The following is a 26,988-nucleotide window of genomic DNA, read 5'->3' as shown; positions in this document are numbered from 1 at the left end:
CCTCAGCCCCGCTCTCCAGAGGAAGGTGATTACTAAAGCTGTCTTTCACAAAAGAAGTTTGCCTGACTCGGCTAATGGAAAGGCGAATGTGCTTTAAAGACGGGGGCTGGCCTCGAAATGGGGGTGGGGGGTGTGCTCGGGTGGGGTGGTTTTTTTGTTGTTTTTTTCCGTCGGTTTGAAGACCAGAAGGTGAAGCTTGAAGGCTTTACCTTAATAAAGGTTTGAAGCAAGTGAGGCTGGGGAAGGTGCAGCGTGCTGGCCCGGAGGGCCTGAGCCTGACTTGGCCTCCAGAAGCAGGTGGGAAGCACGGTGTCAGGCTGTAGGATGGGCTGCCCTCTTCCCTTAGTTCAGGAGGGGGGAAGAAAAAAAAAAAAAAAAAAGCGAGGTTTTAGATCTTTTCAGCAGATAGCTCGTAGCAGATGCTACAGCCAGCTCTCCCCTGAGGCTTGCTGCTGCATGCTTATTAACACGCTCGGAGGTTATGTTTCAAATGTGAAGTACGTGTCAACCTGGGGCCAAAGTATGTGTTGCGGTTTGTTGTTTTAGTTCACTTATGCTGTTAATCTGCATGCGTGGGGAATGCAGTGTGGTTCTTCAAAGCATAAGTGTTCCCTAAAACAGAGAGATTAATAAAAATTTGACAGTTTTAACACTTTCCACTTTCTTGTGTGAATATTAATCATATCTGATTAATAGTTTTACTTCAGAAAAACTCCTGGTTATCGAAGCCTTACCCATGATGGTAGTAGAGTTAAATTAACTGCGATGGTGATGAAGAGGTTCCTTCATATGATTAAATTGGGTGAGCAGTTACAAAGGAAATAAATGACTGATGGTGAATTTGTATGTGCCCCTGTTATGGATGAGCTGACAGCCTTTCCTTCCCTGCATCTGGTTCCTGTCTGAAGAGAGGAAAAAAGACTAGCAGAACTATCATAGTACAAATGCACTGCTGAAGTTTTGCTGACAAATCTCTGATGGTACAGTATCAAGTACTGTGACCTGTCTTTTCTGTATGTCTCTGTAAAAACGGAACACAATCATTGGACTTCTACACAGCAAGGGGGAAAGAAGGCTATAAATGTGAAAGCCTGGTGCAACCCTAAAACTTGAGAGCAAAGTCTTTTTCAGAATGGGTTTTTGGATACTTTTTGTCTGCTCTTTGAGAATGTCTTGCAGGAATTAAGTTGCTTTGTTAAAACTGTTTCTGTTGCATTTTGAGCTGTTGTTAGTGAATATTCCAGTCTGGAGTTACAGTAGAGTTTTGCTATCATGTCACAGTTTTTAAAACTGCAACTTCACTTTTAAAAAAAAAAAAAAGCAAGAGTGGGTTTGGCTTACAGCCATTTTGTAATATTACATATTGGAAGAAGAGAGAGAATACTGATTTAGGACTTGTATTTCTAGCTGTCTGGTTGAAGTTGTTATTGAAGTTGATAACAAACTACTAATGTGAATACGAATACGGCATGCCCCAAGGATTCTTTTGGTCTCTGCTTCCCCTCAAGCTCTGGCGAGGTACGGTGTGGTGCGTGGGACAATGGAAGGAAGTGCATACAAAGTAGGTTGGGTGGGCCTGGGCATAGGGGAGTGCTGGGAGGACTGGAAGGCTTTTAAAACTCCCACACGCCTTCATTATGGGCTTTTTTTCTTTCCCTGTCATTGCAAAATCTTTCCAAGTAGTAAAATCAAGCAGTTGCCTAATAATCATTGTATGGGAACTTGGGCTCTAGATGTATTTGCAGATTAATATCTTGGTGGCATTATTCAAGTCCAAATATAGTGTCACCTTAGTTTTTTTTTTCAGTTAGGTAATTGGATTGCATGTCTTTAAACAACTGATATTCAGTAGTTTAATTTTTACTTGTGTATTTGCTGAAAGTCTTCAACTGCATGCTGGGAAGAAAAGGGAAGGAAGAAATTATTTATCTTGTTCTTGCCACTGGACTATAGTTGAATTTATGGTTGTAAACAAAGTGCTCAGTGATCTGGAAAAAGTCAGCCTTTTCCCAGTATAAGCTGAGAGTCTTGTCATGACTGCTTATCGAGAAGTGTTCATAGCTGTGTGCAGTTTTGGTGCCTAATTTAGGAGCCTAACCTCTGTAGGCTCCTTATTAAAGTGTAAGGAGGAATACTGCCTTGTCTGGAGGAGTCTGATTGAGGGGTGTCTGGACATCACCTTAACATTTCTTTCCCCATTGGCCTTTAGAGAGAAGCTTCCAAACAGCAATGTTTAATATTAAGCAGGGTGTTTTTACCTACTCATTTTTGCAGTGGATAGGGAATAATTCAGGCCTAGATCTCTGACAGCATATCTTAAAGCTTTGTGTAGCCATCTCCCCTGGAGCAGCTTGTGTCCCCGAGAACCTTTTCTTTCAAGTATTGTGCTCATGAAAAGATGGGAGTTGGATCCACTTCTCATTAGTGTTTAAAGCATCTGTTTACACTTCCTAATGAGCAAACCAGTTGCCAATTAACCTGAGGGAAGTACCAGCTGAAGCTCATGCTCTTTCTTTATCCTTATTATTTCAAGGAAGGATCAACACGATGGGGATTGTACTCAGCATCTTTGCCATTGCTGAGGATGTTATGTATGTGCAGCTTGCAATTGCAATTATCACATGATGCATTACAGTATCATGAATGTTGCCTGTATTTTTAGGAGAAACACACTTCAAAAAAAAAAAAGTAGGTAAGCTGTTGAAAAAGTTTTGTATTGTTTACTGATGCCCCTTTTCTTTATGGTTATCATCAAACACCAACCATCTCAAGTTTTTGGATAGAGGTGAATCTCAAAGAAAAAAGTAACCAGTTCCATTGGCTCAGCCAGCCTTCAGTCTGACTGCTTGCTTGTGTATTGCCACCAAGTGATCAGGGGCAACTCCTAGGTCTGTTACTTGGTGAGTAGGGTTAGCTGCCTGAACCAGAACACTATATCCTGCATAAAGAGTTTCTGCCCATGCACCTTTGTATAAGTTTACTGGCTTCCTGTTGATTTGTCATATAACTGCTTTCTATTAGCTTTAGTGAATCAAATCATGGTGACTTCGGTTTGGGCTGTACCTTAGTAAATAAGTGTCTGTCTTAGAAATGATCTAAAAGTGTCATTAGACACTGTCATGTAGATGGATTTTCAACAGTGAGAGCAAAAGTGAACTGGGTTGCAGGCCTGGCATTGTCACCAGTTTTCCTGACAGCTTTTGACTGGACTACTACAAACCATGCGTTCCAATTTCTGTGTCTGTAAAGTGCAAGTAAAATCTGAGCCACTTTTTTATTTATTTTAGTCTAACTAAATGCTACAACCATATTATCCATCCTTTATTTGCCCTTTGAAGTTGAACCAGCTCTTTTCAATGAGGTGACAGACTGGTGAGATGGCAGCTGAAGGGATACACTTATCTTACACGTCCATATGGAGTTGTGTCAGATGCCACTGCTGAATGACCCACCCTAATAAGTGTATCTTCCTTCCACACTGGGTTTGTAAACACTGTTAATTGGTGTCCCTGGCCTCTGTCATGCTGTGAAGCTTAAGAATGTCAGTTCAACTGCTTTTTAGGCATTTCATGCTATGAAAGTTAAGGGGGACAAGATCCAGTTGACTCATAGGGAGGTATGATAAAGAAAAAATATTTTAAAAGGATATTAAGGAAACACGAAACTTCCAGACAAAGTGCTCAACTTCTAATAGACCCTTTGTTTCCTCAGTACAGGTCTGTTACTTGAAAGTGTTACCTATTAGTTATGTGAATCACTCCTGCTTAGAACAGGCCGGCAGAATGAATTAATTGTGTGCTGTTGTAGGTCAGTGCTTCCTTGTTTTTTAATGCCTCTATGAGGAGCATAACTCTGCTGAGGCGGAGCTCATTACAGAGCTGGCTCCTACAACTTTAAGCAAGAGTGTTTTGTGAGTAGTGCAACGAGCTTGAGCTGCTTGATGAGTCAGTTGGCAAAATCTAACCAGAGTAATTTGAACTGGGCAGGTAGAGACACTGCTCTAGATCTTGCCAAAGCCCAGTTTGATTGCAACTAATTTGTCATCCCCAGTGATGCATGGAGATATGTGATTGGTGACTACTGCTGATGAAACATGACAGATCAATTCTAATCTCTTACTGGTGAAGACAGTTATTCATGGGGACATGCATCTGTCTCTTACTATTTTATTCACAGCAAGAGTGCTGTAAAGCAGTAGCAAGTCTGCTGTTTGAGTATCAAACACTGAATGCTAGTGTATCTAGATTTGTCATCTAAAAACTACGCATAACAGTAAATACTGTGCGTTAGAAACACAGGGCACACACTTGTCCCTTTTTGAAAATCTACTGTATCAAGTTCAGTCTTTTCTGTCTCTTTAGAGATTTGTTTTCCCCTTGGATTTCCCACTCGCTTTGCAGGGGTATAATCTTTTTGACAGTGTTCTGCATAAGGGCAGGGGATGGAAGACAATTTGTAGTCAGCCAGTTCTGTTTCTTTGATGCTCCTCAGCAGTCTTTTAATCTTAAAATTATCCACAAAAGATTATATCATATTGCACGATATAAAATGTTATGGTCCAGCTCCAAACATAGGCTTTGTGGGTTTTCTCATACCCCAAGAGCTAGCTGTGAAAACAGGACTCTGGATATTAGAATAAGTCTTTTGATTTCATGGCTGAGTATTGTGCATAAATGTCCTTCAGCGCTTATGCATGTAGGGGTTTTTGTGACCCTTTAATGCAGGAAAAAGTAACATTGGGTGGAACAAGCATAAAAAACTGTTGGCACAGATTTGTCTCTGATCCACAAAAGGGGTACTCTGAGCTGCACTATTGATAATTTGTCATGTGGGTGTTTGACAAGCCCACACATACCTTGATATACAACTCTGCAGATACCGTCCTCGGTATTCTGTAACACCCTGGTAACATTTTATTCATAAATCTTAATGCTAACGCCCTTAAGGTGTCATAAACACAGTGCTAATGCCTGTGAATTCGAGGGGGTTTGGTTAGTCAGATAAATACCATGTTCTAAATAAACTGTGGTCCTAGCATGCAACAGAATAAACATTAATATACACAAAGTATCATAAGATTAAAATTCCTGTTGATGTGTATTAGTCCTTTCCTTTGCAAAGAATAATTTTCCAGAGTTTAAATCTTTAAAATGTTTCCTGTACAAAACTGGAGAAGAATAAGTTAATCTATTAATAAAATTCAGTGAGGAGCAGGGGGAAAGAATATTTTGTTTTTAACTTTGATGCATAAAGGCTTGTGCCTCAAAGTTTACAAGGATGGCAGTATGCCTTCATCGAAGAGGAGGGCAGGGTTCTGCTTGTCTTGTTGAATGAGGGACAGATCCCTGTCCTGCTCTGGGCAATGTATTAATAAGAAGATAAGGGGGGAAAAAAAACAAGTAGTCAAACCAAGTGGATGACCTAGCATAAGCTTGTTAGTCTAGCAAAAAGGCACATTGACCGCAATGAGCCTCATCTTTTTCTTCAAAGCAGCAGTGTGGGAACTTGGCCGCTTCTTTGAAAAGCGATTAAAATGATGGCATGGTACTTACTTCAGTAGAGCTGCGGAGATATGACTGAGATATGGGGTGGGGGACAACTGGTGTGAATGACAGCTGGTGTCAGTTAAGATGCTGCGTGTCTCCGATGTGGGAGATTGGACTCCACAGGCACTACTGTTGCTCGGCTGGCCTGTCAGCCCTGTTTGTGGCGTGCTCAGTGTAGTTTTTGTGGTGGTCGTGTTGCAGTTGGCAGCTTTGCCCCAAGTTTGTTCACTGTACCGTATATACAAATATGAAGGTCATGATTAGCACCAGGACTTGAATTCATCCCAAAGACTATCACCTCCAAAACACTGAACTCCATACCCTGTAGTGCTTTCTGGCCAAAAGCGGTTTCTTTTGAATTTTCTGAAGGAGTTACTGAATTCTTTGCTCACTGCAGAGCTTAAGCATGAGCTTGGCTTTAACTGGGAGTGCTCAGGTGCTTAAAGTTGGTTTATAATAATTTGCTATTTAGACCTCAGACTGATTGTTTAGTTCTTTCTGTCTCATTTTCCTTCTTGCTGCTAAACACCAGTTGCAGGAGGTAGAGGGGAGGTCTTTATCCCCTGCAGCTTTTTGGAGAAAGTGACAGTTCTGCGGTTCTGTGTTCTGCATTTCTTTGCACCAGAAATGACCCTGCTGCTCTTTGTCACCAGTGTTTCCTTTTATCCCTCTCCTGGCAGCTGCTCTTGCTCCATTTTGATGTTGGAACAGCAGATGAACTCCCTCTGAAGCAAATGTCATGCCAGTAAAGATGTTGAAGCAGCAAGAAAAATCATCTCTGTCTCTGAAGACTGAATTGGAGACCTTTGTGAATGAGATGTTCTTAAAATAGCTCCACAGCATGTTATCTCCCCTAGAAGGTGCAGAATTGAAAACACCACCACAAGCCACTTGGTTTTTGTGTGAGCAGGATCCCTAAATAATGTTTTTTTGGAGTGGGGAGAGAAGCAGGTTGTTTACTTTTCCTCCAAGTTAAAATAAGTACAATAATATCCAAACACTTTGTTTCTGCTGTATCTTTTATTCGATGACGGGGAGGAAGGAAGGAGGCTAAGACCACCAGTGCTTATGATATGTTGAATTTTGTGGACTGTAGATTTAATCAGACTGGAAAATACTGTTGTGGTGGTATCTTTGGAAGCACCATCTTTGAGACCTGACTTCCTGCTCTGGTTGTCCCACATTAGCTTGTTGTTCTGTCATTGATGCCAGCGACAACAAATTGAACAAAGCAATTGAGTCAATCTGAATCGATTGTATGCTTCGCCGATTGTGTGCCTCTTGCTAAGAATATTGTTTGCAACATCATGGCTAATGGTCGTGATTATTTCTTGTCCTGCATTCAATTACTCTGAAACAAAGTGCTTGCAACCGTTTGATATGTCAGATTAGCTTTATTTTGACCCAATATTCTATAGGTATGATTCAGTGAAGTCCTGATTAAATCTTTGGGCTGTTAAGTTCTTGCAGGTGATATGTATCTGTAAATATGAGTTAGTTTTGTTTGCTCTAGCTTTGTAATGATAGTGCAAAGTCCAACCTGATTCTGATTCCTCTTCCCCCTTCCCCCCCCTGCCCGGCCCACATATTTCCAGTTTGCATAGCTTCTTTGTGCTTTTTCATGTGATGACTGATTTTGTCTAGTGTAATAGCTCATAAATTCTTCACCATGTCAGAGTTCCTTGGGTTCTGTAGCAGGCCATATGCATTCAGTATCAAAAAAAGAACAATGTGTTATAGCAACACTGAAACAAACAGCGATTTTTAAATTGTGGTCTTTGCAGCAGCACACCTATCCATTACAGCAGGGCAATTGTGAGAATGCAACTTAAACAGTCTTTCTCTGAGGTGCCGAGTAGTGATCATTCTCTGTGGTCTTGCCAATATTACTACAGTTCTTTGTCATACACATAGTCAAGACAGGAATACATACAGGACCAAGATGTCTGGAAACTAATAGGAAACAATAAGCTTCCAGCCTGGTTCATGACAACATTTCTCTCCAGCATTGTCTTCAGAGTGTGATCCCGGTAAACTGGGACAGTGTGATGCTAATTAAATTTAAGTTTACGTAGAAGATTTCTTAGAATTGGTGGAACTTGAAGCCTTTGCTTTGTTAGGTCATCACAGATGTAAAAAATTTCATATTGACTGCAGAATTATATCTGTATATCTGATAGTAGACTGCGGTAATGTCTATTTGAGATGGACTGTGTGAAGTCCAGTCCTCGCTTAGTTCATGTAAGTTGGCATGGCTTCTTTTGAACTGGCCTCAGTGCTGTGTTTTGGTTTGGATCTTTTTTAAATGCCAGGTTCTCTAACTGTGTATGATAGAAATGTTTAAAGATCAGCTTTTTGTGCAGTGTGGTGTAGGGAGCCATTCAGTGCTCTGTTTTCCGTGTGCTTTGTTTAATTTCTGTCAGGTTGTTCAATGGGTGTTTTGTACTATTGCTGCCTGTCTGAGCCTGTTGTGTGTGTTGGAGCTGGTGAACCACCTGCCCAAGCTATTAACTTGCATTCGTTACTTTTACCATAGGTTTACAAACCTTTGGATGCTTTGGGCTCATATCTGTTGCGGGAAAGCATTTCATATGTAGAGATATTAAGTTACATTAAATATTATGGTGTTATTAAAGGATCTGTTCAGTGGAATTTCAAATAACTAATTTTGGGAAATAAACAATAAATGTAGAGCCAAAAACTTTTTACCCTTACTGGTTTTTTTCCACAGTGTTGTCAATGAAATAACAGAAACCAATTTCTCCAGGCAAAAAACACTGTGTGATTTTAATCTGTGTGACAGCACATGTATATATTTTCCAAGAGTTGCATCAGCATTTGCTGCTTGTTTAAACATGTCACATGTTTAGTGACCTTGTTCTTCTATGTGATCCTCTGTTTCTGGAGTAAAAATTAGCTAAAAATAATACCAAGCCAGAAGTTGAGTAGAGTTGCTCTACATTACCCTAGCTGAGGATCTGGGCAACCATGGCCTCTATGGATAGCAGAGATACTCAGCTTGTGTAACGTGAAATACTTTGTATAGGCAAAACCTTCAAGGAAACTGATGAATGTGTGATAATAAAACCTATGTGGTTCTAGCCCTGTGCAGTCGCTTACAGTTTGGGTAGATCCTTTGGGCTGCTCTTGCTGCTAGGTGCTTTTGATTCGCTTGTTTTCTGCAGCATACCTCAAGTATCGGTGGATTATTTAATTTGCACAGTGTGACCATGGGCACCGTTATTTGTTCATGATGTTCTTAAATATGGTGAGTGTAATGTCAGGTACAGAGGTAAAGGCCAGGAGGCTTATCAGGGCAAATCTCTGACAGTAATCATATCATTTACACCTCTCAGTTTTGTGTTGGGTAAGCACATTTGCTTAATTCATCATCAAGTGTACATGTCATGCAATTCAGTTGTTGTCCTGATTCAGACCTACTAGCTGAGAAGGATAAAAGGTTAGGAAACAACCTTCATTTACGTGTAACCTGGGTTCAGGTGGCCGGAAGGTCTGTTTCGTTGGTTAGACAGACAACAATCATTATGTTGTACATGGAGGATTTTGTTAGTTTAAGAGCTCTTGCTGATATTTTTCCACCCAAATGATCAGCTAGCTTTGGGTGTTTGATTTCCTGATAGCCTCAGGAGAGCCCCTGTCAAGGTTTGGTCTTAGCCGCAGAACGCAGTACAGGTACAGCATGAGCTAGTCTGGCTGTAACATCTGTTGTCTTTTCCCTGAATATATTGCAGCGCTCTCTTTCCGGAGTCTGAGAAACTTTAACGTGTTTTACACAAACCGTGCAGATGAAGCAATACTATGTGAGGTACATGTTGAGAATCTGTTAGTTGTGCTGTTGCTTCACATGATCCTGTGCTTGAAATTGAATGTTTTTGAAGAAAATAAATCTTGCGTTATGTATACTTGGGAGCAAAAAAATGCATGCCTTTCATGTGATGTGCATATTAACTGTTATTTCATTTATCAAAAAATTATTGTAATGAGCAGAGTACCTGTCTTATGGAGTTGAGTAATCTGTATAGGAGTGGGCAGTAAAATTAGTCAGGAAAAGTCCAATACAACACTTTGCCAGAAACATGAAGAGAATCTTTTACTGGTCTGTGAATATCCGAATACTTTTCTTTGTCTTGGACTCGGTGGAAGGGGAGTTGCTAAGTAAAAATACTAGATGCAAAAATGAAATCGCTAATTGAAGAACATGGACTTTTAATAGAAAACAGTTTCAGAATTAATTTGTATCGTAAGTTTAAATAGGAGAAATATTAACATTTTGACATCTTCAACTTTTTACCTCTTGTGTGAAGGTGGAAATAATTGATGGAAATAATTAGCATTACTGATTGAAATACAAAGTTTTCCAAGTTCCCTCAGTTGTTTTAAGACTAATGTTTTTCCTAATCCTGCTTTTTGACATGATAATATCCCTTTAAGGGCTTTCTTTACCAGATCAGTTCATGTCCTACTAGGAGAACTAAAGCTTTTCAGCTGTCCATCCAATTTATCCTTCTGGACTAAATTTCTCATATCAAGAAATAACCAGCAGCAATACTCCCCTCAGGAGATTTGTATCAATTAGTTACACATCACTAATTTCTGTGGTATTGGTGGACCAGGAAAGCTGTTTGTAAACAGTTATGGCTGTTGGGGTTTGTACTTTTTTGATGAGGCTTTTTGTTTGTTTTGAAATACATCTTTCACCTGGCAGCTGCTGAAAACCTGCAGACTTACACATGTGCATAAAGAAACACGGGGTAGCTTTAGACAGCTCCTTTTGGGACGTTGATTGCCTATGGATTTAAATTAGTACTAATGAGGGTTCTATACAGCTAAGCAAACTTATCTGAAAATGTGTGTGGTGGGGAATATGTCATCCAAGAGGTACAGGGTTCTCAAAGCGCAACAGTTGTTTTAGCTGTTGCATAAATCTCTCGTGTCTATCGGTGTACGTGTGCCTGCTACCGCTGTGATGGCACTCTGTCTTGAATATATCCGTCTGAATTGCAAGCTTCCTAAAAGCTGCTGGCAACTTCTTTCTTTTGCCCTATGGTCTTAATGATGCTCCATTTAATTCACTGTAAAGGAAAGCGGGATGTAAATATTCTGTAAATGAGACTCTGGGGTGACGTAGTAGCAGTCTGGCATTAAAAAGAAGGGGGTGCAGTCTAAAGAGAAACCGTATCTAGGTGACAGTCACAATTTGGAAGCCACTGTTGCAGCCTTCTATACCAATGCATATGATAGAGATGGCTCTCTTGTTCCAACACGCACTAAGCCTTATTTCTGCGGCGTGATGCTATGCTGCGCAGCAGACTGTAGAGGGTCTGTTCAGCATCAAAATTTTCACATCTGTCGCATGTAAAACTTTCTGAATTGCTTCTGATAAGTAGTTGGACATTACTTGAGTTCCTGTTGTTTAGCAGAGGACTTCTGTGTTATCAGTGAAGAGCTTGCTTAGCCTTCACATACTGTGCTTTTACATACTGTGCTTTTACCCCCTTGCCTGGAAGCCTTGTCAATGTGTTCTGCTACATAGGTTTGTCCATGGGGGTTTTGGTGGGGTTGTTTTTTGTGCTGTATGTGAAGAGACAGACTTGGCGAGAGCTGAGCATGCATTGGTTGCCTTTTATGCTCCGTAGGCACAGCACCAGCACTGCCTATGTCCCTGTGTCTCTCTAGCTCCTCAACATCACTGACCACGCTTAAGAAAGTGGAAAGAAACTATGGTGCTATATCGATAATGCAAGTGGTAAATGGAATCCCCCAGCTGGAATGCGGACCAGGCTGGAAAGAAACTATGGTGCTATATCGATAATGCGAGCTACCTTGTGCTGGAATCCCCCAGCTGGAATGCAGACCAGGCTTCAGTTAACCCATCCCTTAGCCAGAGAAAGGTGGTTTTAGTCTATTTGTTGTGCATTTGGCTGGTGTTTTTTAGCACTGATATATCTGCAAATGCCGTAGTGCTGTTACAGTCTCTTACTATCTGTGTGCTGTATCAGCAAATGTATCAGGACATGAAGCTGTTTTCAGTCATTCAAGTCTAATCCGAAGTAGTGCCATAGGATCTTGGGAATTGCTCTAGGTTGATACAGAAGTGAATGACAATATAACATGTCATTTTTAAGAACCTGCTAGCAGCTGTCTTAAGGATTTTTTTACAGCTGAATTTCTTTTCGCTGATGTTTAAGACAAAACTAATTTGAAGTGATTATTAGAGAAAGAAAATGAAAAGGACAGTCATACAGGAAGCTCATTAACATGGAAACACTGAAATAGCGGGGTAATCGGGCATTGATTTTTGTCCTCCCCCCCTCACTCACTTTATGAGCAGTTTTGTAGTAAAAGTAACTTGTCTGCAAGGTGATGCTCCAGCATCTGTTATTGCTGAAACAAAATTATTTCCTTGGTTTTTTCCTCCCTCCACATTTTTCCAACATCTGCATGTGCAGATCTGTCCTGTGCATTAATCGTATCTAACACTGATCCTTTCTGGGGAAAGTGCCTCAAAGGGGGTGGGACTCTCTCTTTGGTGAGGAGGGGGATGTTTTGGTGGGGGATTCTGTGTTGCCATTCACTTCTATTAGATGTTGGGTGATGGGCTGTGAAGCAGGATGATGTGGATGAGGACTCTGAGGGCTGCTAGCGAGAAGCCCCTGCACAGCTGTGGTGTTCTCAAGTGCATTTATGTGAAAGAAGTTCCCAGGCCACGGCCTGTCTTCTGCGTTGGCGGTGTCACCTCACGTGATTAAAGCTATGCAAATAACTTTCCTTATTTTCTTTTCTTGGAATGTTTGCAGACAAATCACCATTTTTTTAAAAAGTATTCCACATTGAAAATGCTCAATAGGTGTGTTGGGATTTTGATTTTTTTTTTTTTTACTTTATAGGTTGATCCAATAAATTGATTATAAAACTATCTTGCTGAATGTTTGCTATTTCCATCACTCTGGCTGTGATTATTCTGATAGGAAGCAATATATTTTCTTTGTTTTATGCTTGGATGATTGCAAAAATATATATGGTTCCTTGTGCCGATTTTAAGATTCAGTTGATTTATGAATGTGACTTTATTGCTTCTGCTCAGTATTTGTGCTATAAAAATACAACTGCATAAAGGCTCATAGCAAGAAAATAGAAAAAGCTGAAAAACAGACTTGAAATAATACTTGCAAATCTTTCTGACCTCTAATTATCATGATGTTAATTGTGTCTTCCAGTCTTCAAACTGTGTTCTAGTTAGGAAAGCACATGCTTAAATCCATTCCTATCCAGGAAAATGCTTGAGCTTAATTTTAAGCATGTGCATAAGTTACATTAGTTAAATGGCTCGTAACTATTTGTTTAAATCCTGTCCAGGGTTAGACTGACTAAATATATTAGAATTGCAAGGTAAATACTGCAGTAAATAAGACAAATATGGGTGTTGGGTTTGCTATGAATTTATCACTGATTTTGACTTTTACAGTAATTTTTACAGTATACGGTTGAAATCAGAAAAGAATGGAAATTTCAACTAACTAATTTTTTAATATGCTGAAATGTATTAAGTTACACAAAAGAATCCATATTATAGTAATCCTGCATATATACAGGAAAAGAGTACCCAGCGTGCATGGCAGATGGTTCAAAGGAAATCCTCGAGAGCTAGGATTAAAAAGCAATTTTCAGCAAGTTTAAAATGGGTCTCCATATTTGGGTCACAGATATTAAGTCTTTCATTGCAAACAAATGAGGGAGAAGTCTTGTCGGATTATTATGGAAATGTTTCTCGATAAAAGCTGACCAGTGCGTGCTGTGGAAGAAAGAAATGAGAATGTCAGTTGATTCCACTGCTGATCCTGTTGTAACAACAGTGGGAAGTAGAGTTGTGATGTATGGAGACAGTGGCATGTTGCACGTAAATGGGATTTGTCGTTTGGCTAACAAACATTGGCAGCCCTTTTAAAAATAATGTGTGTACAGCTTCAACTTTTGTCTGCCCACGGAAGCAAATTCACGTGAAGACAAACACAAAAATTGAAAAGAAAAATGTAAGATTTACCTTGATTTTTTTTTTTTTGTTGTTCTGGCTCTGCCAAGTTGGAATTTCCAAGGAAACTTGAGGTATAAAGGTACCTAAATCCCCTTTTTGTTTCAGATTTCTGAAGTCTGTACCTGGCTCTGCCAATTTGCATTGATTTCGTTGGCCTTTGTATCAAACGTCATATTTTTTATACTGCAGTAGAGATGTGTGGCTAATCCTGTTCCTCAGGATTATATCCATCACTTTTTATTTTAAACTTCCTGATAAATAGTGTTAGACAGGAATGAGCATGGGCTCAGAGTCCTGCTTGGAAGCATTTCTGTACTTAGAAACAGAAAGCAAGCCCATGTTTTCTCAAACATGTTTTAGGGGCACACTAGAACTCAATTTTTTTTTAAAGGTTATATTCTAAAGTAAACAATACCATGCAAACATTGTTCCAGGCTGTTTGTATTGGTGATGTCTGAACATCCAGAAATATTGTCATCAATATGGTGCATAAAAATGAGTGCAGATCGGCTACATACTCTGTGAGCAAGGGAAGACACTGGGCTTTTAGTTGGTGTGTATATATAGCACAGCTAGTTGGAGATTATTGGCTTTAACTAACTTATACCAGCTGGTAAATGTGTTAGGAGTGTAGTTCAAGTTTACATCAGTGCTCCTTTAGACACTTCTGGCAGTGTGAAGGAACCTCAAGTTCAAGCTGAACAAACTTTTCTTTTAAAGACTCTTCTGTTTCCAAAGTAGAAATTCAAGTTAGACCTTAAGCAATGTTTAGCACTAAACAATGAAATATAGCAGCTGGTACTATTTTATTGTGTTCTCAAAGCTCAGCTGGGTGTATTTTGAGTAGATTTGGAAAGCTTTCTGAGCAAAGGTGCCTGATGCTCTAAGTGAATTATAGGAGTAATTGCTGGTTTAAATTTCAGCCTATGGAGAAGTTAATTGCATTGTTCTTTGGCTATTATGTTGGCTACACGTTAACAGCAAAGGACAGTGTACTTCTGAAAGGGCATGGTAAATGCCCTTTAGTTAGTGAGATAACTAACTGCAGGTACAGCTACAAAATGTTAATTAACAATGCTAAATATTAGGTGTGTCTGCAGGACTGATCTAAGGTAGATATCAGAGGTCCTATCTGCTATTCAGAAAAGAAAATTCAGATGGCGGCTGAAAATAATGTTATAAGGCTGTGTTCAGCTCTTGTGCCAGAGCTAGAAGGCTTCAGTGGACTCGGGATTGGCTTTTAGTTAAAGTTGAATCTGTTCTTCTAGGTCCTTCTTTCACATCACCTCCTGGGGGAGGTTTACCTGTGTGCATCTTGATATGACAAGACCTAGCTTCATGCCATCTTACCAGGTGTTTTTATCTTAGCATAATCTGTGTTTCGGCTGATTATTCCAGCAAAAGGGAGACATTTAGTCTTTTTAATTGTAAGAATTGGCCCTTAAAAGTCTTGAGGCATCAGGACAAGGAATAAGCTTAAGGAAGTGTTTGAAGTGGAACACAGAAGTGGATTAGTGGATGTTTGCAGAGCACTCCTCCGTAGCATGGGAAGAGAGCTTTGAGATAATTGTGACACTAAAAATTTTACAAGTAATTGGTGGAAGTTAGTATTATAGGCTAATTAGAGGCAAAATTCCCCATCTGTGTTGGAGAAGAGTAAGGAGAGAATGTGCTATCAGGAACTTGGAAATAAAAGTAATTTTGGTTTATGTAATAAAAGGGAGAAGCAGTAAGGGCTTGCAAAGAAGACTAACAGAGATGAAGCAGTGGATTAGGAGAACATTTTGTAGCATAGATGAACAATAGTAGGACAACACTGAATCTGAAGAAAAGGGCACTGGGTGCTCAGGAGGCAGACTGAGATCTGGATGGCAGTGTAAACTGTGTGAATGGATGACAACGGCTTTGCCTCGGATGTCTTGCAAGAAGAGGATACGTAGGCCTCTCCTATGAACATAACCTAAGTGCGATTTTTTTTTTTGAATGCTTAATTCTTGGAACTGGTGTTTCCAGTGTAATTATGTGCCTTCAGAGGGCAATTAGAAGTGCCTAAATTAGATGTCAAAAATGGAACATCCCAAGCAGTTGTCAACCATTGTGTGTTGCCAAGTTATGATACTATTAATACTTGGGGGGGGGAGGAGGGGAAAAATCAGCCATGACAACAGTTCTCTTTGATCCCCATGTTTGTAAGTGTAGGTCAGAATTTTACCTTAGATTTTTTCAAAGACTTGCATCTTTCAAAGGGAGGCATAATAGATCCCTTCAGACTCTTCTGTCATTGTTATCTTCCAGGACTTTTGTTTCAAGTGGGTTTTGAAAGTTTCTGTGAAGTAGCAGATGATCTGAGAACAAGACCTGATCCAGATGTCTTTGGATAGCCTGAGCAATCCATTTGCTTGACTTCAACAAACTTAAGATCAAGTTCTAAAGGAAGGAGTTAGTGTTGACTTTAGATAATTCATTTATTTCCTTTACACACTGTACAATTAAGGTTTTGATAAAGCAGGAGTTTCTTGTATGAAGTCAGTTGTCTCGTGGGTCAAAAGCATTTTTTGTCAGGGCAAAAACACAATGGGAGGGGGTAAGCTCATGCAGATCACCAAAAGATTAGACAGGTGGAAAACAGAAGCCTGAATTCTCCTGTTAGGGGCCAAATGAGTCATCCAGAAACTACACCAAGGTGCAACTCTGAAGCAATGTGTGACATGCTGTTAAAATGTGTTAAAAAGAATACTGTAAAAGGGAAGATTCTCAGGTGGTGTTTGTCTGCTAGAGCTGTAAAAATGTTCTAGTTTGTGTTGGTTGTGCATTGTTTGTTTTCAGTTACAATAACTCTTGGAGAAGTAATTCCTAGTTTTCTGTAGCCTTCTTGGACATGATTTCTGAAAGTGAAGGTCTGTACTGCCAGTAAGGTATTGTTCAAGAAGTTATTCCCTTTGCTTCTTTCTGCAGAAGTGAACTCGGGCGTTTTGAGATGAGATTGCACCACTGTGGCAGTGGGAATGGAGAGCCAAATCTTTCTGAGGAGCTACCAGGCAGTCCTAATGTTGATAAATGCTTTTCCTAAAGCAATGTTTTGTGCTCTGACGAATATGTAAATCTCTGTGAAATTGTCATTGTACAGAGTTCTGACTACTAGAAACCTTTAAAGTAGTTAGATGCTTTCTTACCTTCAGAAACTCTTAACAGGAGATATTGAAGGTTCAGTTCCACTCAGTGCTTTGGAATTTCTCTCTACTTATATCTTTTTGTAGTGTATATTTATTAAGAAGTGTTTTCTGAGTAGATTACTGAAAGCAATAACCTATTCATATTAAGGCCATGAATGCATGTTTAATCTAACTAGTTAGACAAAAGTGAAAGCTTATATAGTGATAAATTGTGCTATAGATGGGCTTCTCTGTACTTCTTTATTGATGGGACTTTAAGTAGTGAGTTGAGGAGAAACAGATAATGAAAATTGATTCTTCTCTGCAGGTCTCTCTTGCTTACTGTTGGACTTACAGACCGAATCTGTGAAGATAATTAAAGTTCCTTTGCTCTGAAAGCTGTAAGTGATTTTGTTTGTTTGTTTCATGGAAATCGTTAGGAGCCTATTGGCCTCACGTAGGGGGAGGAAAAGGTGAAAATGCCAAATCACAAACAAAATGAAGAAATTAAGTTGGTGCAGATTTGTAATATGACCATACGTATTTGCAGGAGATATTTCTAAAGAGTATTTTGTATTCAGGAACACCCCTGTCTCCATTCCAGCCACGCTGATAAATGCAGTAGCAGGACCCTAATTGCAAATTGCCAGGAAACTATTTTCATACTTCTGTCAGGACTATAACTAGTAGTGATCTCAGTATGGTGGAGGGAATCTGCTGTTGCTGTGTGTATTATATTTGATTGAGAGTAAACACCTGAAGTATCAGTGTATGAAGTATCAGTGTAATATCTTAACCAGAATATTATGTAGAGAAGTTGGAGGGGTGATAAAACTTGTGAATGAAAAAATTTCCAATTGGTAATGACACAGGGTGGTGGCCCTGGCTGTTATTTAGCATAACAGTTGTCTGAATTCCAAGTGCTATGATAACGTAGCAAGAGACTTAAAATACATCTTTACTGTTTAATAGACTTCTGACAGGAGCAGACTCACCTGTTTTAAACCTTGTAATTGTAGAAGCATGGCTTCTGGAGCATCTGGGATAATACCCCCCACGGTACATGGAATCCACCAATTGTGTCTGGTAGGCTGCTGCAGGGAGGCAGAATGTGGGTAGGAGGCTGGAAACAGAATGCCATGGTTTTGACCTTGTTTCAGGATCCCTTTAGTATCCTTAGGACACAGCTCTCTGCTGATTCTATAATTAATTGTTACACTAATGACACATTTCTTATTTCTATGAGAATGTCTTTAAAGCAGTTGATAATTCTTACACCAATGAAAACATGCAAAGAGCTCTTCATACCCCCATTTTTTTCCCCAAAGCTGTGGGAACAATTTTCTGGCTTGTAGAACAAAGAAGTTTGAACAAATTACATAGCCAACATCTGCACCTGGCTCACTTAAGTGACTATTTGGCACAGATACTAAACTACCTTCTGCCAGGAGAGCTGTACTGATACAGTAGTTCAGGGATGAAGATGTGATATTGTCTTTTCCTTTTTGGTTCACCAAAGCTATTTTTGTGATTTGTTGAAGTCAAAATTTTGTTGGAAAGAAATTATCTTTTTACTTTTAAATATCAGAGATTAATTAATGGTTAGTCAAACTTTTTCTAACCAACCATATTAAGATTATGATGGTGTATCACTTCAGTTCCGATGGCAGACACATCACATATGGGTTGCCATTTTGATGGCTTTGAATGGTAATCTGACCCATAAAAACTGAAGCATAATATGCAAACTGATTTTTTTCTGGCCAGCCCTGTTCTGGATGCCATCTGTGTTAGGATGGAAATGAGCCTGCTCAAAATGTGGTCTGCCAGTTTTAAGCAGAGTGGTAGTGCCAATCACAGATGGATTTAAAAGAATAGCCTCATGTGAACCAGAAGAGAAGGAAGATTCTCCTGAGAGCAGGAAGCTTCACTTGAAAGCATATCATGTGTGTTAGATGTTCCGTAGGCCACAGGGTTTATCAGAACTTTCCATGAATTCTTCACATGAATTTAGTAAACTAAACTTCTAAAAATCAAGAAAAACCCCTTAGCTTCCAAACACTGCTTTCCTCCTCACCACTGCCTTCTATTGCTGCCATCCAGGAATGCAGGAAGCTGACAGTTTCTGATCCTGTCGAGTATTTGCAGTGTATCCATTCAGAAAACCAATCACAGTAAAATGTTTCCTAAGTTCTGTAGATATGTGGTTTTAATCTGCTGTATGAATGATGTTGAAGCAATCAGAGTCCTGGTCTGCCGTTTCTGAATTCCTGTCTTTGACAATTAACAAAAATCTATATTGTAGGTGAAGGTGAGTACCTATCTGCTGCTGATGCATCTCAGCTCAAAAATTAAGGTATTCAAGCACCTAATTTTCACTGTAGTCAATAGATCTCAGTTCTCTTCTACTCAATTTGAGAGAGCTGGTGCTCTGAAGTTAGAGATTCAATGACCTTGTCTTATGTGTAGTCTTGGTACTATTTATAATCCAAAGAAACACATGAAATGATTTTCACTGGTTAGGAATATGGTCTACAGAAATATCAGATTAAAAAAAATCTCTTTAAATCGATTCCATTGTTTGATCGACCATTTGCCTGTGCAGAAAGGAAGCATGTAAACGAAGGCACTCATCAATGAATTTCATGTTCGTGACACACTTGAACATCCTTCTCAAGTCCTCTTTAAGCCTTTTATTTCCAGGCTAAATAAACACCAATTTCAGCAGTCTCATCTACTCCCTTTAATTACTGCTGTTGAGAGAAAGTTTCTGCCGATGCAAATGTGCTATTTTGTCATGTCACATCAAATTGCATCAGCCTTATATTTAGGAACAAAAAGAGGGGGAGGCTGAGACAGGATGTGGCTACAAATGGAACCAAAGGGTTTTCTTAAATATAGGCTGAAAATAGACAATTGAGGCAGTGATGCTTTTTCAAGCAAAAATCCATGAAAGGGAAAATCAAGTCCATGACGACAGAAATTAAAAGCAGGGCTGGGGATGTGAGAAGAGGGAGTTCTAGATGGAGGCGTGGGCTGGTGTCAGGGAAAAGCTGATGAACTTCTCATTTACGCAAACACCCTTTGCATTGTCAGATTGGTGTGAAGTGTTTTTAGAATATGTTAGACCACATAGATCACATCTTGTTCCTTCTGTGCTGGCTAAAAATGTTACTGGCCATGCGTCCCTCCAGTTTCTTGCAGGGCATGCCATTTGCCCTTTCCTTTGATTATCTCCCCTCAGCTCTCAAAGCTGAACTCATTGATTTCTTCCCAACTTATTTTGATTGAAAAAAAAATTTTAACAACTGGTCTTTGCTAGCTTGGATGCCCCCGCTTAATGGTCATTTGCAGGAGTTGTCCTAAATGCCACATAGCTTTATTCTCATTGATTTACCTGTTACTATATGCTACATTGATGCAGGGATTGTTCATTAAATTTTTTTCTTCTCAAAATATTACCAGAATCCCAAGCCTAAAATCAGTATGGTGCAAAATGGCTCGGCTTTATTAAATTCTTTGTGCCTGTTTACACAATGATTGAATTTGCTGATGGTGGCAATATTTCTTCTGGCTCCTGGGTCAACCTGCTGAATTCCAAGTGTTTTCTGTGTAAGCTCCATAAGCAGATATCAGGTGGTTTGTTCTCTGTTATTTTTGCATGCGTTTTGTAGGGTTGTACCTTACTAGATGAGATTTGAGATTCGTTTTTTTTTTTTCCAGTGGGGCAACCAAACAAATAATAGTGAAGTTAGCCTACCCAATTAAGCAGGAAGAAGTTGAAGAAAAAAACCTGGGAGGAAGCATATCAAATTTGTGAATCACATCTAGCAAAATGTACTTAAACCACAGTGGAAATATATATAAAAAAATAATTTTTCAGGTGCTTCTTATAGTGTATTAAATTCTAGTAGGCCCTGAGAGTGCTAATATACAGCACTTACATACTCAAAATACCTTTAAACATGAATTAACCTTTAAAAGGCTCTTGCATTGCAGGAGTGGTGGTATCCATCTGTAACAGACGGTTGCCTTGATCAACTCAGTTACTCTTATGTAATTTTGGAGAAACTACTACAATCCTAAAACTCAAGCCCAGTTGTTCAGGTTGCCAGCAAACACACATTTTTGTAGTTCAAATAGAAATTAATAGAAATATGCTGATTTACACCAGCCAAGAATTTGGACTAGTGACTTCAATGTAGCCTTCAGTGGCATGTGCCTGGAGAAACTGAAGTCTTCCAGATCGAATTCAGTACAGATATAATACCAGACTTCCAGATTCTTATGTTGGGTATAAATTAATTTATGGGCACATACACTATTTCAGTTTATTTCTTTTAACTACTTCCAGCAATAACTCTCAGCTCACTAAACTAAAACTAATAGATTGTGGTAAATAGGCATAGAGAAAATTTGCAGTAGCTGTCCAAATAAATGTAGGAGTCTTTGAGCAGTCCATCACACTAAATTTACTTTAAAATGTAGTGTCTCTTCACAAATAATAGTTTAAAGAAAAAAAACTGTTCTGGAGGAAAGTCAGTTTGGTTTTTCAGAAAATGTTAGCAGCTTCCCCATGGAAAACACTTTTTGCCCTCTCAGAACTGGGCAGAAAATGATCTGTTGGTATCAAATGTCAATTATGCATGTGGTACAACTTGCTTTGAAATGATGAGTCTGATCAGAACCTGATGGCAATTAAACTGAGTTCTGAAAGATCAGCTGTGTTTGAGAACCATCAGAACTCTTGATGCAGATGTGATCTGTAGGTGTGCTGGCAGCACCTACTTATCAAATTAGAAAAATACTATTCATCTCTTACAGCTAAGCACTTGGATTCTCTCCTAAGGGGTAATTGGTGATGTTAGAGGTAATATTTTTGTTCTTGTCACCAAGGATAATAAAAATGTAGTATCTTAGGAGCTTGCATATTTACAGCATTTTGACAAATGTAAGACAAGTAGTATTTCAGGCTGAAGCTAGACAGGCAAGGCACCCCGCTCTTCATGGTTGGATGTTACCAGTCCTCCAGGACTATAAAATATTTAATACTGATGCTTTAAGCTAAACTCTTAATTTTTAAATTCTTTATGACAGGAGAATAACAACCCGTGGTGCTAATTCCACATATACAGAGAAGCTCAGGCTTTGTAGACAAAACTGCAGTGCGTGGTGGTCTGTGCGCTCAAGGTGCCCAGGTTGGCAAATGGGAACAGAGGCGTGGTGCTGACAGCCTCTAGCCTGAGCAGTAAGAGACTCATGTCTGACTTGGCTGCAGTTTCTGGTATTCTGTCTTCTCTGATTTTTTTGTTTGGTAAATGCATCGCTTGTCTATGGCATCTGACTAGCCTGTAAATGGAAGTGTACAGGGTCTGGGTGTGCTTCCTGCAGGAGTGGAGGGAGGAGGTGAGAGAGTCCTGCAGAGATTCTGGTGATACTTAAAGCATTAATTTGCATATAATTTTTTTCATTTTCAGTTTAATCTACTTCCCAAGACTTAAGACAATCAATCTTATTTTTTTCCTCCGATGACTTTTTTCAGTACACAAGAATTAAAAAATGCCTCAGTAAAATATGTGTATTTTCATAGCAAAGGATGCATTTCTGTTGTGCTTTTTCAAAGCGAGTCACTGAAATATGAAATGGGGAAGGAGAAAGATAGATGTTTGTTTTTTATAGTTGGGGCTTGTTTGTTTTGAACTGAATAAGTCTGAAAATACTAGATAAAAACTGCAGATCAAATGAAAAGACTCCGTAAGCATTCTCCAGATTGTTCATCAAAAAACCACCCAACTGACAACACTACAACAAGAAAATGTTCTTAATTAATGTCTTCAGTTAAAGGAAAAGCATTGTGGATCTCTTAAATATGTTATTAAATCTGTATTGTTTAGATAATAGGATGGGGAAAGACACTTGTGCTGAGTGCTGTGTCAAATTTGTCAGGGCATGTTTTAATTCTAGTTCACTTGCTGGATTTCACAGCTATTTGTCTGGGTATTGGGGTAATTTGGAGGGTTGAGTGAAGCCAGATGACTGTAATGAACTCACTTTGTGTCTTTGACTCATTCTGGCAAAAAAAGATGCTATTTATGGGGTATTTTGTATTGTTAAGACTTCTGTTCCTCCTGTCTCTCAAACTTTCTCTGGGCCACTGTCTTTGCACCATCACCAATAATTACATCAAATTAATTCAGCATAATTGAGTTAATTATTAGCACTGGAGGTTAACAACATGACTTCAGTTGAACCAAAGCTTTTATTCCCCCTTTTCCTGAGGTTTCACAAAATGTAAACAAATCTGAATCATGGATGAAACCTAAGGCAGCTCTGTTTCCATCAAGTGCTTTTGCCAGTCAGAAGAACTAGCCTGCCACACTAATTCACTCAGACGGGTATTGATGAATGTGCTGTCTGTTGCAAAGGGAAAAGAATACTGTGGCGTTCTGTATCATCATCCAAGTACTTCAGAAAAAAGGAAGTATTTTAATTGCCCCCAGAACCATTCGGTCAAAATCAGAAACAGAATAATCATTAATAAAAATGCAGATATATAGAGGATATTGAACCTGGTTTAGCTGTCATGTATCAAAAAGAATTAAGACATAGGTTCCAAAGATTCAGAGGATAGCTTTTTTGAATTGGGGATGCTATTGTAAATCACCGCGTAAGACACCATCAGTAGCACAGTTCTGTGTATAAGGTGGCAGTTTGAGAATCGGAAGGTTTGGCTTCTATTCCCAGCTCTGCTCTTGACTCCTTGTGTGACTTTGCACAAGCCACTTAATTTTCTGGAGCAGTTTCTTTTCTCAGATATTTTCCCTCTTAGAGATCCAAGAGGGTAGGGTTGTCTCTTTCTGCTTGTGCATCCATGCTGTAGGCACAGTGCAATGGGATATTTGAATCGATGGATTGCAATGGATCTCTGTGCTGGGACTCTAAGAACTCTGCCTTTGCCAAGGGTCAAAGCAAGCTTTTACCTTTAGCACCAAGGGCTAAAATTGAGATCCATCTCCTGCTTTCTGCAAAGTGCAGTGTTTGTTTTAATCTTTTACAGCAAGAGCTCTGACCTGGACATTGAGATCAAGAGTTTTGGCTTGAACTTTATAGACCATAAAACGTAAACTTTTTCCCCTAACTTTGTCTGAGCCAGAGCTATAAATTAGTTACTCAATATAGTCAGTGCATTGTGTGTAATCAATTAAAAGCAAGCTCTGTACCTCTGAAAACGAATGTCCTGCAGAGTTCTATGGAATGTTTTTCTTGTATATCATTCTGGCTCAATGACAAAAATATGGGGGGGGGGGGGGGGGGGGGAGTGAAAAATTAAAGAAATCATGTCCCAGTTTTAACATTATTTTTTTTTACCAGGCCAACAGGATATCCAGGATCTGGTTTTGGTTCTGCTATTGATATGTTATGTGGAAGAGTAGGAATATTATTTAATTTCTTTCTTTGTGTCTTTTTGGGGAAAGTGGGGCTAAAGATACTTGGTTTGGATTTATACTTGATTTGAGTTCTGTGAGTTCTCTGTGTGGTAAGCATTATTTAACAATGGATGAATTTTCTGGGACGGATGGCAGAAGGTGGCTAAAACTGTCTCGCTTCAAAACTGCTTACAAGATTCTGGGACAAAGTGAAAGCGAGTCTGCTGCTGACATTCTGATCCTAGGTTCAGATGGTATCGGGTTGGGAAGAAGTAAGATTGCCTTTTGTTTTGAAAAGGTGCAGTACAATATTGCTAATAATATAATACATAACACTAACAGTGTAACTAATCGTGGGATGGTTATCTGTTCTAAGCAACTGACAACAGTGACTTTAAATTGTAGATAACTCTGCAGTTCTCAGACTTGTAAGAATTTTTTAAAAAATACTTCTTTTTTTTCATCTTATTACTTTAACTGATGTAAATTTAAATCTAGGTGGTGATGGGGGAGGAGGAGGGAAGTCTCTAACATGGAAATTCTCAACATATGCTTTCTATTCTCATCTAAATCATGTCCGTGACTTTGCCATGCCATGATGACAAACAGCCTTCTTCCATGCAGGGTGTGCTGGGGCACGCAGGTGCCGTTTTAGCACTGCAGGGAGAATTACGCTCCCAGGAGGCCAGATCCTGTGCTATAAATGACTGCAGGTTTGTTACAGTGGAGCTGTGCTAGCCTGTTGATATTGTTAGAAGTCTGAGCAGTAGACTTTTGAAGAATATTTAGAATTTATAAAACTGTCCTTTTCCAGCATACAGCTTCTGTTTTCCTTTTGGAAGCCTATATTAAATCAGAATAGGAGAGAAACAACAAGGACTGAGCTAATGTAGGCAACAACACGTGTAGTCCTGCACTCAAGCAATGTGTAGGCCTGCAATTTAAATACATTACACTAGGCAACATCTGCCATCACTGTGTCGGCTGTAGTTTTAATTACTTTCCTCTTTTAATCAGGTCAAATCATGAAGCACTGGAATCAATTGTCAAGTAGCCCTTTCTGGAGCCAGGTACTGACTGCCTGGATGATGGAGTTCCTTCAACATTTTTCTTTTCATGTCAAAAGAATGTCTTATAACTTTCTAAAAATAACATTATCTTATAATATGTAGAGGAGAAAGGTCCCTGAAGGAATGGGAGGGGCATACAGCTCTTTCCCCATCCAAAGCACGGAGAAGGTACAAGTCTCATACCGCGGCTGGCTTTGAGGAGCTCCCTCGTGGCATCCCACTGCAGCCAGCAGAGGTTTTTCAGGGTTAAGAGTCTTTTCTCAAAAACCAGTTGCTGCACTGGCAGCTCTTTCTTTGTGATAAGCTTGTTGCTACCCATGCTTTTCCTTTGTTTTTCTTATGAAACTGATTCTCTTTGCACTATGCTAGGCCATGGAGAGTGACAGTCAAGTTCTTGGGGAAACTTGAGTATGGCTTTAAGACCTCAAAAATGTTCCTAAGATATGGCGGGCATCTGCCCACATGATTAGCTGTTGGTATGGTAACAATCCCCGATTAGTGAACTGCACAAGTTAAAATCCCCCTTAAGAGGCTAAAGACTCCTAGACTTAAATGTTCTGTAATACAGCTGCTTATAAACATTTCTTCCATGAGCCGGCATGTATTTTGCTCAAGATGTGGTGGGCCAAATTCATCTGTGGTATAGTTCTACCACAGACAGGGTGTATGCCAGGGAAAGTTTGGCTCAAGTTATCCCTTGGATTGAGAGCAAAGGATTGGAAGATGCTAAATTTCAGCAGGTGTGGATTTGAAATAATGAGAGAGCAAGTTGTTCTTGATGCTGCTGTAAAGGATAATGCAGATTGGGAAGGACGATTACAGGGCGAACTGTAGATACCAGGGCATTGTGCGAGTGCCATTGTCATTAGTCTAGGGATTATGTGTGTATAGTTAGGACTGGAAAGGATGTGCTGTGGTGGATCAGTAAAATGAGAGGTCATACTGGAAAGCCCTGTTATACTGCAGGTTTTATTCCCTTGAAGGCTGGATATGTTTACATTAAAGGAATGTTAAGAGGTATATGTAAGGCATTCTTGGTTTAAAAAAAAACAAACAGGCTTTTTAATTAATCTGTAGTCAATAGTGTGGGTCACAGTGACTTTAAAAAAAAAAAAAACAAACAGGCTTTTAAATTAATCTGTAGTCAGTAGTGTGGGTCACAGTGACTTCCTTTGCTTTTTAAAATTCTGACTCTTTACCTTCCCATGATTTTGTCTTTCTATTGAACTTTTGTACTTTTACTTTCCTAAGTAGAGCCATATCAGCATAAAGTGAGTGCAAATACAAAATACAATCTATACTTGATCTGTAAGAAAACTGTGCTTCTCGGAGCCTGAAAATATGGATCTCTTATGTGCTGAGCATGCCAGGCTACCATGTGTGCTCAGCTCTTTATTCAGCACCTTCCTATATTTTCAGCTTTTGAGACCAGAAGGACAACTAGATTATGCAGTTTGAGTCTGTGTCATGTGGTGTTAAAACCTGACACAGGAAATTCTGCATTAAATCAGACAATTTGTGTTGGACTAGCACATCTGTGCCTCACAGGTCCTAGGCTGCATGCGGATTGCCAGGACAGTTCAACTATGTGAAACTCTTTTCTTTTTGTCCTTTACAATGGGCTTTCAGTAGCAGGTTGAGGGCTGGATGAATCGCTATGGTAGTAGCAGCCCACATCTGTTTTTTAAGATGTGGCTGTACAAAATAAAATGGAGGTCTATTCAGAAGTAAAGTTACTTT

At 39.4% G+C, this 26,988-nt stretch overlaps 1 protein-coding gene across 10 annotated transcripts in view; it reads left to right on the top strand.

The window, feature by feature from the left end:
- Window positions 1-26,988, top strand: part of LYRM9 (LYR motif containing 9) — a 39,754-nt gene that overhangs the window by 267 nt on the left and 12,499 nt on the right. The window contains exons 1-4 of one of the 10 annotated variants that reach the window (XM_035889525.1): window positions 1-25; window positions 6,227-6,406; window positions 17,080-17,152; window positions 19,057-19,107. In XM_035889525.1, coding sequence (XP_035745418.1) covers window positions 19,084-19,107 — 24 coding nt within the window. In that variant the 5' untranslated portion in view covers window positions 1-25; window positions 6,227-6,406; window positions 17,080-17,152; window positions 19,057-19,083. Of the gene's footprint in view, window positions 26-1,407; window positions 1,519-3,515; window positions 3,617-6,226; window positions 6,407-17,079; window positions 17,153-19,056; window positions 19,108-26,988 lie in introns of those variants that run through there. The other 9 variants (XM_035889531.1, XM_035889546.1, XM_035889522.1 and 6 more) reach the window with 9 other exon arrangements.

This window comes from Egretta garzetta, unplaced genomic scaffold (assembly GCF_000687185.1).
Source record: "Egretta garzetta isolate BGI_Z169 unplaced genomic scaffold, ASM68718v1 scaffold120, whole genome shotgun sequence".
NCBI classification, from domain to species: domain Eukaryota; kingdom Metazoa; phylum Chordata; class Aves; order Pelecaniformes; family Ardeidae; genus Egretta; species Egretta garzetta.
This window is presented reverse-complemented; position numbering and strand designations above follow the sequence as displayed.